This window comes from Balaenoptera ricei, chromosome 16 (assembly GCF_028023285.1).
Source record: "Balaenoptera ricei isolate mBalRic1 chromosome 16, mBalRic1.hap2, whole genome shotgun sequence".
Lineage (NCBI taxonomy): Eukaryota > Metazoa > Chordata > Mammalia > Artiodactyla > Balaenopteridae > Balaenoptera > Balaenoptera ricei.
The window spans coordinates 112,039,311-112,052,224 of record NC_082654.1 but is presented as its reverse complement, the minus strand read 5'-3'; the positions used below and the strand labels follow the sequence as shown (position 1 = coordinate 112,052,224).

General features: G+C 44.4%; 1 protein-coding gene across 1 annotated transcript in view; it reads right to left on the bottom strand.

Moving 5' to 3' along the window:
- ACTN2 (actinin alpha 2) overlaps positions 1–12,500 on the bottom strand; it is a 74,271-nt gene extending 61,771 nt beyond the window's left edge. The window contains exon 1 of the mRNA XM_059900975.1: positions 12,162–12,500. Within this exon, the coding sequence (XP_059756958.1) occupies positions 12,162–12,287 (126 nt within the window). The 5' untranslated portion in view covers positions 12,288–12,500. The remainder of the gene's footprint in view (positions 1–12,161) is intronic.
- Positions 12,501–12,914: the final 414 nt, after the last annotated feature.

Sequence of the window (12,914 nt, the reverse complement as noted above, 5' to 3'; positions counted from 1 at the left end):
TTTGCCTCTGCCAACAGTGCTTTCTTAGCACAATCCTGTCCTCTTCTCCTACAGAGCCTGAAATTCACCATCAGGGTCCTTCCTGGAATTAGACAACAGCATTATTGTCTTAGAAAGGTCACCTTTAAAATATTGATGATCCCTGGAAAAGCAGGTCTTGGGAATCTTTGGTTTTTAGAAATAGCCAATTGTAACATTAACAGCATGAGAAATTACTAGGAGAGCTGGAGGTTAGGAGAGGTAACCCAGCAGAGCAGGGAGGAGGCCTGGACAGTCAAAAGGGGTAGCAGGAAGCGTGGGGTCTGGCGGGGAGGAGACTGGAGTTTCAAAACAGGGAAGGCAACTGTCGGCTTAATTGGCAGTTTTGATTCAAAATTTCGTTTAGAGAATAAAGCATCTATTGAACATAAAAACTTTTCTTTTCCTTTTAGGATTGGACATCCCTGGTAAATATTTCACAATGTATACATTGATCAAAACATGTGGCACACTTTAAATATATAAAATTTTTTATTTGTCAATGACATCTCAATAAAGCTGGGGTAAAAAAAGAACCAGGCATCCCCTATTCACGAAACTTTGGTTTTCCTTGGCCAGCGGGATTCAGAGGGATTCGCTATATGTTCTCTCTGCTTTCATGTATGTTTGAAATTTTCCATGATAAGAAGTTAAAGGGCTTCCCTGGTGGCGCAGTGGTTAAGAATCTGCCTGCCAGTGCAGGAGACAAGGGTTCGAGCCCTGGTCTGGGAAGATCCCACATGCCACGGAGCAACTAAGCCCGTGAGACACAACTACTGAGCCTGCGCGTCTGGAGCCTGTGCTCTGCAACGGGAGAGGCCGCGACAGTGAGAGGCCCGCGCACCGCGATGAAGAGTGGCCTCCGCTCGCCGCAACTGGAGAAAGCCCTCACACAGAAACGAAGACCCAACACAGCCAAAAATAAATAAATAAATAAATAAACAAATTTATTTTTTTAAAAAAAAGTTAAAAATAAATAAAAGGCAGGATTTTTTTCAATGTAAAGCGAAGGGAGTCCTTGGCACTGCCATTGGCCAAATCTCTGTTGAGCCCCAATCTTGGAGAGCATCCCTTTCCACCAAGGCATCACGTCTGCAGGAGGATGGCTCTAATCTATGCTCTTGCCTCTGGAAGTCTCCTTTTCTAGTTCCAAAAGGGAACTGACTCAAATACTAGGGCATCCTGAACTCCGGCTTCTTTTTGGAACTGTGTCAGACAGACCAGCAGGTAATTCCAGAGATGTGCCCTTAATGGCATGTCCTGTAAGCCTCCATTTGAGAGGTGTAGTTGGCTTTTCCTGTGGTCCCCTTCCTCCTCCTCTGGCACTTCTGTGGGTCAGAGTGATTGCTAGGCCCTCACTTGGGGTTACCTTGGAAGGACAGTATTTTCCATAACTCAAAATTTAGTCTTCTCATTCTCATCAGATGTTCCCCCTGGACCCATTTAGAAATTAAAAATTCAGACACACACACCCTTATGCATGGGCAGTAGGTTTTGGATAAGTGAAAACTTAGGAATACTGAATTCCAGGCTTTTGCTCTGGGTTGTTGGTTAAAACTCTGAGCAAAAAAGCAACAAAAACAGAAAAAATTTAGTGGTTAAAAAGCAACACCTTTGACTACTCACAATAGCCAAGAAACAACCTAGATGTCCATCAACAGAGGAATGGATAAAGAAGATGTGGTACATATATACAATGGAATACTACTCAGCCATTAAAAAGAATGAAATAATGCCATTTGCAGCAACACAGATGGGCCTAGAGATTATCATACTAAGTGAAATAAGTCAGAAAGAGAAAGACAAATACCATATTGTATCACTTGTACGTGGAATGTAAAACAAGACACAAATGAACTTATCTGTGAAACAGAAACAGACTCAGACATAGAGAACAGACCTGTGGCTGCCAAGGGGGGAAGGAGACGGATTGAGAGTTTGGGGTTAGCAGAAGCAAACTATTATAAATATAATGGATAAACCACAAGGTCCTACTGTATAGCATAGGGAACTATATTCAATATCCTGTGATAAATCATAATGGAAAAGAATATGGAAAAGAATATATATGTCTAACTGAATCACTTTGCTGTACAGCAGAAATTAACACATTATAAATCAACTAAAATTCAACAAAATAAATTTTAAAAAAATTAAAAAAATAAAAAATAAAAATAAAAAAATTTTTAAAATAAAAATAAATAATAAAAATAAAAACAGTGCCTCTGGAGTTAAGCAACCTGGATCCAAACTTCAGCTCTGCCACTTGCAGACCAAAATATGCAATAAAATAATTAGCATCTCCATGTGTTATAAAATTTCGATTGTGAGAGAGAATATCTTTGTAATTTAGACAAAATTCTGTGTGCATGTTCCAGCTACCACTTCCCCACCCTCAACCACACTTAGGTAAGTTACTTAGCCTTCCTGGTTGAAAAATGAGAATCACAATACTCATCTCCTAAGACTGTTGTGACGTTCGAATAAAATAATATGTATGGTCAAAACAGTGTCTAAAAATTCTCAATAAATAGCTGCTCTGCCCTATATACTGAATAGTTTGGGATACTGGGAACAATATGCCAAATCCCTTCCCATTCTTTTTTTAATCCACTGGAAAAAATCCATATATTAAAATATCACTTTTACCGTCTTACTGGAATATTTTTGTTCTGCTGTTATACCGAAAAAATGAAAATAAACATCATTTTGTCCCAAAATTTAATAGGAAAGGTATGCAATGAAATATTCAGACACTTCCTATTTCATAAACTGCAGTAACAGAATAGAAATTGTACGGTTTACAAAATGTAAAACACATGGTTTGCATTTTTCCAATGAATATCCCCTCCTCACGTCCCAGACCAACCTGATCCTTACCCTTGCCGCCCCTCCAAAATAGATTTGTTTTTAAATAGAAAAATATTACCCTCTGTAGGTAATCTCGAAACTGATTGTAATTCTGTTATGTCTTTTACTATTTTCATGACTGATACACCCAAAATATCAATAATATTTTTTTAAACCTTAAAACAAAACCCCTAAATGAGGACCATCACTCATCCTATTTTCTTAATTTTATAAATGATAAAACAGAAAAGGGAAACCCTCCTTGTGGTTGAATGCTACACTTGGTATGTTAAGATGAAATCAATTCTTTTCAGTAATGAAACTACTTTCTTCAGTAATCCTTACAAATTTTCAATAAAGTCTTCCTCAGTAAAGCCCAGCCTTGGCCATTCCAGCTGCAGAAGGATTTTATGTCACAGACTTGAGCACACCACCATAAATAGTTTCTTACAGCTTTTCACTTCCTTTGCAAGCTTAACTTATCTCATGAGCTAAAAGATCTCCCATTTCACGGTGCCAAAGCCCTGGGTTTCTGTTCCAGCAACTAAACGGATTCAAATGTCAGATTCAGACGGACTGGTGAAGTTCCAGAGAAATACCAAGGTGAGATTTCTCCCGGAAGAAAATCAAAGACGTTTCGACAGTTCATCTAGTTTTAAGTCGTCCAATAAATGCATGTTTTCATCCAGAGAAGCGATGTTTCCACGTTCCGGTAATCACTGCTTCCTCTGGGAGCCCTCGACGTTAGCTCACCTCAGCGCCTGGCAGGTAGATCTTCCACTTTCCCCTCCTTACAGTTTCAACCATGGCCTCTGAGCAGATAACTCCCACACCTAAATCTCTAGGCTTGCCCTTCCTTCTCGCTATTTCCATGGGCTGTCAAGCCCTCAATCCAAACCTCACATTTTAAACTTCTACAAAACCTAACCATCCCTTATTTTCCCAAATGAATACCAAAGGCATTAGAGGTAAGACTAGAAACAAGCTGAACTCAGTTTTATGGCTTGGCTGTGCTGTGGTCTTGGTCAAGTACCTTGAATATAGTGGGACAATAGTGATAAAGTGGTTTTATTGGGTTGAGCCATGAGAAACTGCAATTTTTGGAGGTCAAAATGGTCAGTGTCAAAAATTTCCTACGGTTCAACCTAATGCATACAAAATATCTTAAAATCCTGATAAAAAACAATGAGATTAGATTACCTACCTTCGAAATAATTATTATCTTCCCATCCTGTTGGACTATAATGAAGGAACTTAAAGACTCCTCATGACTCTAAAAGATAGGATTTCTTTTTTTTTTTCTTTTTTTTTGGCTGTGCTGCGTGGCACGCAGCACCTTAGTTCCTCGACCAGGGGTCCAACCCGTGTCTCCTGCAGCGGAAGCACGGAGCCCTAACCACTGGACCGCCAGGGCATTCCCGGGGATTTCTTGAGTTGCCAATCTCAATTATAATTGTCTGTATAAGACTCAGTCATACCTTCAATATCAAATACTGTTCTCATTTCCCCTCAATCTCATATTCACCTACTTGCCCACTTGATCCTCACAATCACTAAAAAAATAAGAGTTTTTCCCGAGATAGCATGCCTTTTAATGAAAAGGTTGTAACGGAGGCTAATGAGAATCTATTTTCATTAGATAGTAATTTCTAGGAATGATGACTAACACATTTATCGCCTAGCAAAAACAAACAAACACATTTATCCCCTAGCAAAAACAAACACAGCAAGACAACTCAAAGCCATGCTAACTGTGTAGTCTTGGGTTCGGCTTATATCAATACCGCCCAGGCCAATTCTTTTCCAGGGTCCACACGCTCTGCAGAATCATCTGCATCTCTTCTCTCTTTTCCATTTCCACTACCGTGAAGCCTAGCATGTCTTCCAAAAGTTTTTGTCTTACCAGGTTTTACATTCAGAAGAACAAATTTAAATGTATACTTCTCTGAATCTAAATGAGTTTGGAATTTTCTCTATGATGTGGGTAAAGGTTTTCAATCTGGACAAAACAGTCATTTCAAATCCAATTTAGGCTACCAGAGCTTTGTTCATTAATATGGTGACACATTTTATTATCATTTAAATAAATCTACATGTATGATTTTATTTTATTCCCCAAATCTCTAAATTACAAATTATTATTATTTTTTTAATTAAACAGCTTATCTTTGTAGGCTCAGTCTGAGAATAAGGGCTAAGTCGGAGAAGTCCATCATTTGGGGAACTTGAGAAAATGCTTTGAGAAAACATCTTTAAGGAGCATTAAACAAGTATGAGCCGGAGTTAATACATTTGTAGCTCAAGGAGTTGCAAAGATTGCAAAATAAAAATTTAATTGTACTAAATTCTTTTCAGAAATATGACTTACAATTCCTGCATTGCACAAATGCGAGTGCAGACTCTAAGCAGGACCACTGCAGGGCCAGGGGGCCACAGGACAGCGTCTGCTCATAGGGGAGACCAGGACAGCACCCAGGGACCCATGTTCTAGAGGAGGGGCCCAAGGAAGAAGAACTCCCAGGGCGGGTAGAGGAGGTAGTCTCGGGTATAAGCAAAGAGGAGAATCAAACACGTGGGCTCCAGGAGCCCTGGGGGGAGAGGCGGAGCAGACAGAGGCTGGCTCAGGCCTGGCTCCCAACACCCTCCTGAAGGCAATAAAGAACCACACAGGGGCTTTAAGCAGAAATACCATGACCAGGCTTGTGTTTTATACAGATCACTCCTGCAGCATCAGGCAGAAAAAAGCCTGAAGGCAAGCACGGTGTGTGGAAGGGCGACAAAGCAGGGGCCACCACCCCCATCCAGGCAGGAAGTGCAGAGGCCCTGAAGACCTTCAAGCACATGACGGGAGGAAGGGGCAGGGTCCAGAGGACTTTAGGAGGTGGGCTCACAGGAGTTGAGAGAGAGGGAAGCCTCAAGGGTAACTCCCAGCTTCCCTGCACAGCGTCAGGGAGGAAGATGCTTCCAGGCACCGCGACAGGGGACCATGCAGGAGAGGCTCTGGAAATGCTCTCCACTCCCTTCCACCGGCCAGGGTGAACTGCGCGTCCCTCCTCTGTACTTCTCACTGCCCTTTCTGTCTCTTGAACTAAGCTGCAAGCTCCTTAAAGCCTGGGGTGGTGTCAACTCCATTGCCTAACCCGGGCCTCTAGCGGGACCGTAATAAACGTCTGCCAAAGGAATGAAAAGAATAAACAGCCGTGCCTGTGCTCCACTTCTATTCTGCCCTTCAGTACGGCTGCAGGAGAAAACATCTAGTTTCTGATCAAGAAAATCGTGGGGAGGGGTACGGGTGTGGTGTGGGCTCAGAGGCGAGTGTGCAAGTGCTCAGACTGACACGTGCTTGTGCAAAACATGTTCCTCAGCTTCTTTAGAAAAACCCATTTCTGGCACTCAAGATTTTCCTTCCTTTGAACTAAGTCTAGCACGGTAGTTAGCAAGCGTTTTCCCCCTCGTCTTTGCGTTCTGTTCTTTCTGGAAGAACTAGTACCGTTCCCAGGGAAACAGCGGTACAATTCTGACTGTCCTCCAACGTATTCCGTACCAACTCCTCTGCTCACCACGGGAGTGCCTCCACCCACCCCAGAGCTTCGCCTTTTCTGTAGCCCAGCTGCAGCAACCGACTGCAGCGCTTTCTGACAGTTTTCTGAAGCTGCTGTTCTTCAGGCTTCCCAGCTGAGAGTTCTATTCCTCCTCCTACGCTCCCGGAAAATCGTATCTTGGGTTCAAGTTTCTTCCTTGGTGAATGTGGCTGAAGGGGTAGGGCAGACCCCAGGACACACTGCAGTGCCTAAGAGAAGACGCAGAAATCACAAAGAGTGATTTCTCCACCTTACGACTCCTGCACCTGTGGTTCTCCATAGCAAACCAAGGGCATCTTGAGAACAACAGCCCTTCTGGGGGCAGAGATTTCTTAGGGCTCATACAAGATTCTGCCTTTGCAAGCCTGCCCATCAGCAACTCTCTCTGGACATCAAAGGCTGCCTGAAACTCCAGCCCTGCAAGTAGGCAATGGCCACCTGGACACACAACTTGCCCCTCAGCACTCAGCCCCTGCACTGAATGATACATCCTGTAAATGGTTAGCTTTCCACCCAGACACCTCTCCTGACTAGATAAGCAGACACTCCTCATTAGTTTCTTTGTTACTTGTCAATATCACTATCTTGAGTTTTAAGCCCAGGAGCTCTAATGGTGAGATCACGTCTGCTTAACTGGATTTATACAACAGCCTGCCATGCAACAACATGGCAGTTATTTAACACTTTTTATAATCCCTCCTGATCACTCTCAGATTGATGGCTTCCTCACCACTGCTTCTAATCCTCACCGCTTTAAACGTATCGTCCCTGTAACGGGCTTCTACCTGGGTCCCCCACCTCAGGCCTTCACCCACTCCGATTTATTCTGCAAACAGTATTCTACTTGAGGCATGGCTCTTCCTGGCTCAAATATTCCCAGAGCTCTGCACTGCTTGAAGAACGAAGTCCACGCTCACCCTGGCATCCTAGGTCCTCTGTAAACTGGCCCCGGATTACCTATGCAATTTTCTCTCTAAATCTGAATCTGCATCTTTAGCTTCAGTTAAGCCTAGACTGTTCACTCTATTTCTCTAGCCAGGAATGTTCTGTTTCTCTCTCCTCGCCACCCAGCTAGTATTTAGTTATTCCTCAAATTAAGGCCCACCCCAAGTTCTACTCCCTTGTAAAGCTGTTTCCCCATCATCCTCACCCACAATGGTTTTCCTTATTTGATCTCCTAAAATTTTTGCTCTTTATACAACAAGCACCTGGCACTTGTTATTAAACAATTTCTTGTTCTAAGTGTGGAAGCGTGTAAACCCTACCTTTAAAGGTACATGGGGGGGAGGAGGTAATAGGAAGTTACTGTTTAATAGACACAGAGTTTAACTTGGGGGTGATGGAACAGTTCTGGAGATGGATGGTGGTGATGGTTGCACAACAACGTGAATGTATTAATGTCACTGAATTGTACACCTAAAACCGGTTAAAATGGTAAATTTTATGTTATGTACATTTTACCACAGTTTTTTTTGAAAAGTACATCCAAGTCACTAAGGAACAAATCACGTGCTTCTTCATCCTCACAAATTCAATCACAGTGCTAATGACTACGACACCACCTGCTGAAATTAATACGTATTGGCTGCACTAGGACAGTAATAATATTTGAACATTTACAGATCCCTCTACAGCATACAAAGCCCCTTCGACGTAAACTAGTTTGACCATTTGATTCTGAAAAACTCTGTGAGGCAAGAAAGACAGGAATCCCTTATCTTTATTTTCTAGATGAAGAGATGGAACTCGAAAGGCTTAGTGACTTGATTACGGCCAAACAGAGGGTAGGTACCAGGCAGAGCTGAGATTCATCTGGGTCTCATGAGTCTGAGACACTTCCCAGGCCCCTCGTTAATCGTTCACCTCGTTGGAACAATTCGTGCCTTTTTTTCCCCAGGAAAAATTCCCGCAAGAGAGTACTCCACTGTGCAGGGGAGAAGAGCCTTGACCTGCACCCTTAACCAGCAGTTGCTCCTTGAGACACGGAAAGGGGCAACTGGCAGGTTCTGGATCCTCTATTTAATCCAACCTGTGCGCAGCTGCTCCCACACAAGCGTCCTTCCCCCACCGCCTGACCCCACGTGGCAACGTTTCAGCCTGATGACAGGACACGCAGCAGGTGTGCTGAGGTGAACGGTGAGCTGGTCCATCTAAATTGTGACTATGCGGAAGAACTTGGATTTCTTTAGGAACGATGAAAACTAATCAGAATTCTGAATGTGGAATAAATGAACGACTCTCTTATGCTCTCCACAACTGGTGAAAAAGAGTATCTATCACCTAGCCCCGTACAGATTAAGGAGGTAAGGACCCTTTATGTATCGAAACACACAGTCATTTCCTTAAAAGGTCTGTTCTAGCCTCCCTGAGTGGTGAAGGACAGCGTCCTGTGCCCACGGAGATAGCACACATATTCAGCATTGCTGTTCTGACAAGTCACCTCCCGATTAGGCCGCAGTTGAATTAAAGGCTGAATGTGCTCTTTGCTTCCAGGAGAAGCTTACTTCTAAACACCAAAGCTCTAGAAGTTTCAGAAGTCCACTAAAGAGAGCTTCATTTATGTGACTATAAATATTCTTATACACCCCTGAAAGAGGAGAGCACTTTGAAACGCCTGTACATACTCATGCTAAATTCAACATCTTCTAAATTGCCTTCTTTTGGAAAAAGCACTGCATGTCCTCAGAAAACTGAAAACCAATCACTGCCACAAGATCCAGAAATTCCACTTCTAGGTATCTAACCAAAAAAACCCGAAGGCGGGGACATGAAGAGATATCTGTACACCCATGTTCACAGCAGCATTATTTACAATAACCAAAAGGTAGAAGCAATCCACGTGTGCATCCATCAATGAATGGGTAAACAAAATGTGGTCCATACAGTCAGTGAAATATTATTCGGCCTTAAAAAGGAAGGAAATTCTGACACATGACACGACGTGGATGAACCTTGAGGACATTATGCTAAGTGAAGTAAGCCAGATGCAAAAGGACAAACAGTGTATGATTCCACCCATATGAGGTCCCTATGGGTCAAATTCATGGAGACAGAAGGTAGAAGGGTGGTTGCCAGGGGCTGGGGGGTGGGGAGAATAGAAAGTTATTGTTTTATACAGAGTTTAATTTTGCAAGATGAAAAGACTCTTGGAGATTGATTGCACAACAATGTGAATGTACGTAGCACGCCTGAACTGGATGCTTTAAAATGGTTAAGATGGTAAATTTTATGTAAAAAAAAAAAGATTTCCCATCACACACACACACACACACACACACACACACACACAGAGCACTACAGTTTTACTAAGTCCTTCTGTAGCACGGCATTCCATACCAGAGCAAGGTTTACCACAGCCCATGAGACTCTGTGAACTGGGGATATAATTAGGTCCCTCATCCATTATAACGCTACAGACGTCATCATGTGTTACCAGCATCTGTTGACAGATCTCATACCCGGCATATCATTGAAATGGCAAGTGTGGAAAAGGTAGCCCACAATAGAAACAATGGCATTTTATCCCTGTCCTGTTCCAGCAGTTTGGCTCATAGGACATAAATAGAGGCTACTGCTTTGGTTGCCCGGACCTCACAGTTCAGTATTACTTTACCGACTTGAGTGGGTTCTCTACCAAAAGTAGAAACAGGGGATCTTCTGGATCTGTTCAGGTCTGTGTCCTAATGTAATGTTTGGCTCTGTTTTGTTTGTCACTAAAGTCACAACACAGCACTCAACCTACCTGAGGAAAAAAAATGAATTCTCACTTTAAACTTTTTAGCATTATTTTATACAAGGACCAGGACATATGTCTGTTTTTTAATACATAATAATATATTCACACAGGAACCCCAAACTTTAAAAAAATCACAGCAATGAAATTATATCCAAAAATACTGTGAATAAATTAAAAATATAATTATACATCATATATTAAAAATAATTTTAAAATTATATGTATATGACAGAAGACATATATCAATGTGGTCTTTGGAAACTAAAATTAACTCTATCCTGTACTGTAATTTTAAAAAATCAACAGAAACCACTGTGATTAGACTATTACTTTCAAAAACGATGGGCAGACTACCCTTCCAATTCCTTAGCTATTTTGCTCTTCTTCATGAGGGAAAAAAAAAAAAGCAATCTCTGCAACAAAGACTTAAGACTTTTTAAAAAATCCATGAAAACATGTAGTCATCAAAATTGTGGGAAAAATTTTTAAAAAGAAACACTCACTGTTAAAAATTAAAGCGACTATTTAACTTCTTTCTCATTGATGATGCAGCAATTAGCCCAGATGACAAACTAATAATAATGATAATAACAACACATTAATAATCCTCAAGCCAGGTGTTTAAAAAATTGTAGAAGGTTTGAAATTTTATTCTCCTTTATAGACTCAGCTTCTACTTATCACTCCAATTCTACTGTTTCCAAGAAGGCAGGGATGATGGAACTAAGGGGGAGAATGAAATGTAGCTAAATTAGAGCTTTAAAACAGTAATAGTAAGTGGTTTTAAAAGAGAGAATAGACAACAAAAGAAAAATCTTGATTTGAAAATATCATGGTTATTTTATAAATAACAACAAAAAACCCTAAAATGTTTATCTGATAATTATCCAAATATGGGACCTCTCTCCTTCAGCTAACACTGTTTGTTGGGAGTATGTGTTTCCTATAGTCAGACACATTCACCAGGCACTATCAGATAACCACCCACAGTGGCAGCTACACAGAGCATTCCCAGGCACACAGATGGTCAACAGAAGTTATCCACTTAATGGCAGGCCCTTATAAGGGAAACCCACTTTGCCCCAACCCGAGAAAAATAGGGGGGAAAAGCAGAGGGCACTTTGCTTTTGCCAGGACACTGTCATCATAAGGTTGGGTGAGCAGGTCTCGGTTGGCATCCCTGACCCGGCCAGGCTCTATGCCCAAACAGGAGGCGGGATTTAGCCTCCTGGTGAGCAGTCCCTAGAATTCTAGCCAAGGGGATCAAGAAGAAACCTTGAGATAGTGGAATGTTCCATTGGGCCCCCAGAGAGCGCCAACCAAGATGGGAAGGGAACTTTTAAAGCTGGCTGACTCCCTCGTCCCTGTGCGCTTACCTCAATGAACCGTAAATAGAGTGTGAAATAACTATTAATTTATCGGTGAACGTCTAGTGTTCATACAGCATCTCTCTCCAGGGAACCCCAGAACATGTAATAAATGATTTTCAATTACTCTCTGGGGCAGCCCTGTGAAAATCGGAATGAAGCCTATGTTCTTTTGACCTCTTTTATTTGGGGAGAGACGGGTTAGGGGGAAATGGGACACAACGGGACCAGAAGACACAACTCTGTGCCCAAGGTCACAGACTCAGGGGGTCAGGAGCAGACCTGAGACTTTCACATTCTGGTCTAATGCAGGTTAAAACAGAAACGGCTGCACTGTTCTTCCCCTAACATTCTTCGTTTTGTGACTCTTATGTGACACACGCGCGCACCCACGCACACTCGCGCGCGCGCACTCACGACGCCCAGTTCCGTGCCTGTCCCTGGACTTTTCCCGGGCTACGAGGACATGGGACAACGCGACCCTCCATCAAGCTCCCTCCCGCTAGGCCACACCATCGGCGGCGCCCCCGGGCGGTCGCCCCCCGGGGAAGGCGACACAGAGACACGCGGGTCCAGCCCGCAGACGGCGGGCACGCGGCCCTGGCTGACCTTCCTCTGCTGCTTCTCCCAGGCCGGGTCGAGGAGCAGGTCGCGGTCCCACTCCTCCTCCTGGATCATGTACTCGTCATCTTCGTAGACGTAGTTGTACTGCACGCCGGGCTCGATCTGGTTCATGGCGCTCGGGTGGCCGGGGCTGCGGTGGGGCGCGCGGGGCTCGGGCGGTCGGACGGGCGGGCGGAGACGCGGCGGGGCCGGCGAGGCGCGCGGGGCTCGGCGGAGGTGCGGGCGGCGGACGGGCTGGCGGGCGCGGGGTGACCTTCGCGCGGTCCTCTCGGGGCGGCACACCTGGGCGCTGGGTCGCGGGCGAAACACCAGCTCGGGCGGCGGAGCAGCGGCCACGCAGCTTAATACTCGCGCCGCCCGTCACGTAGCCGCCCGGCCGCGCCCCCACCGCCCCGCCCCGCCCCGCCCCGGCCTCCCCCCGCCCCCGCCCCCGCCCCCGCCCCTCCGAGCACTTGCTGGCGGGCAGCGGTGCTAGGCGGCTCGGGTCCGCGTTCCCGGTGCTGCCCCAAACTTCCGGCGCTGCGAGCTGAGGCCGCCGGCACCAGCCCACGCCTCCCACCCACCCTCTGGCTCGCTGCGCGGCTGGACTTGCGGGCGTCCAGGTGGGTTACCCGGGTGGGTGGATGTTCGCGGATCAGAGGAGGGACACACACGGCCTGGGCTCCTGACCACCCCCAGCACATCCAAGTTGTCCCGTATTCACGTTTTCCATATATTCCCACGTATTCATAGATAGCA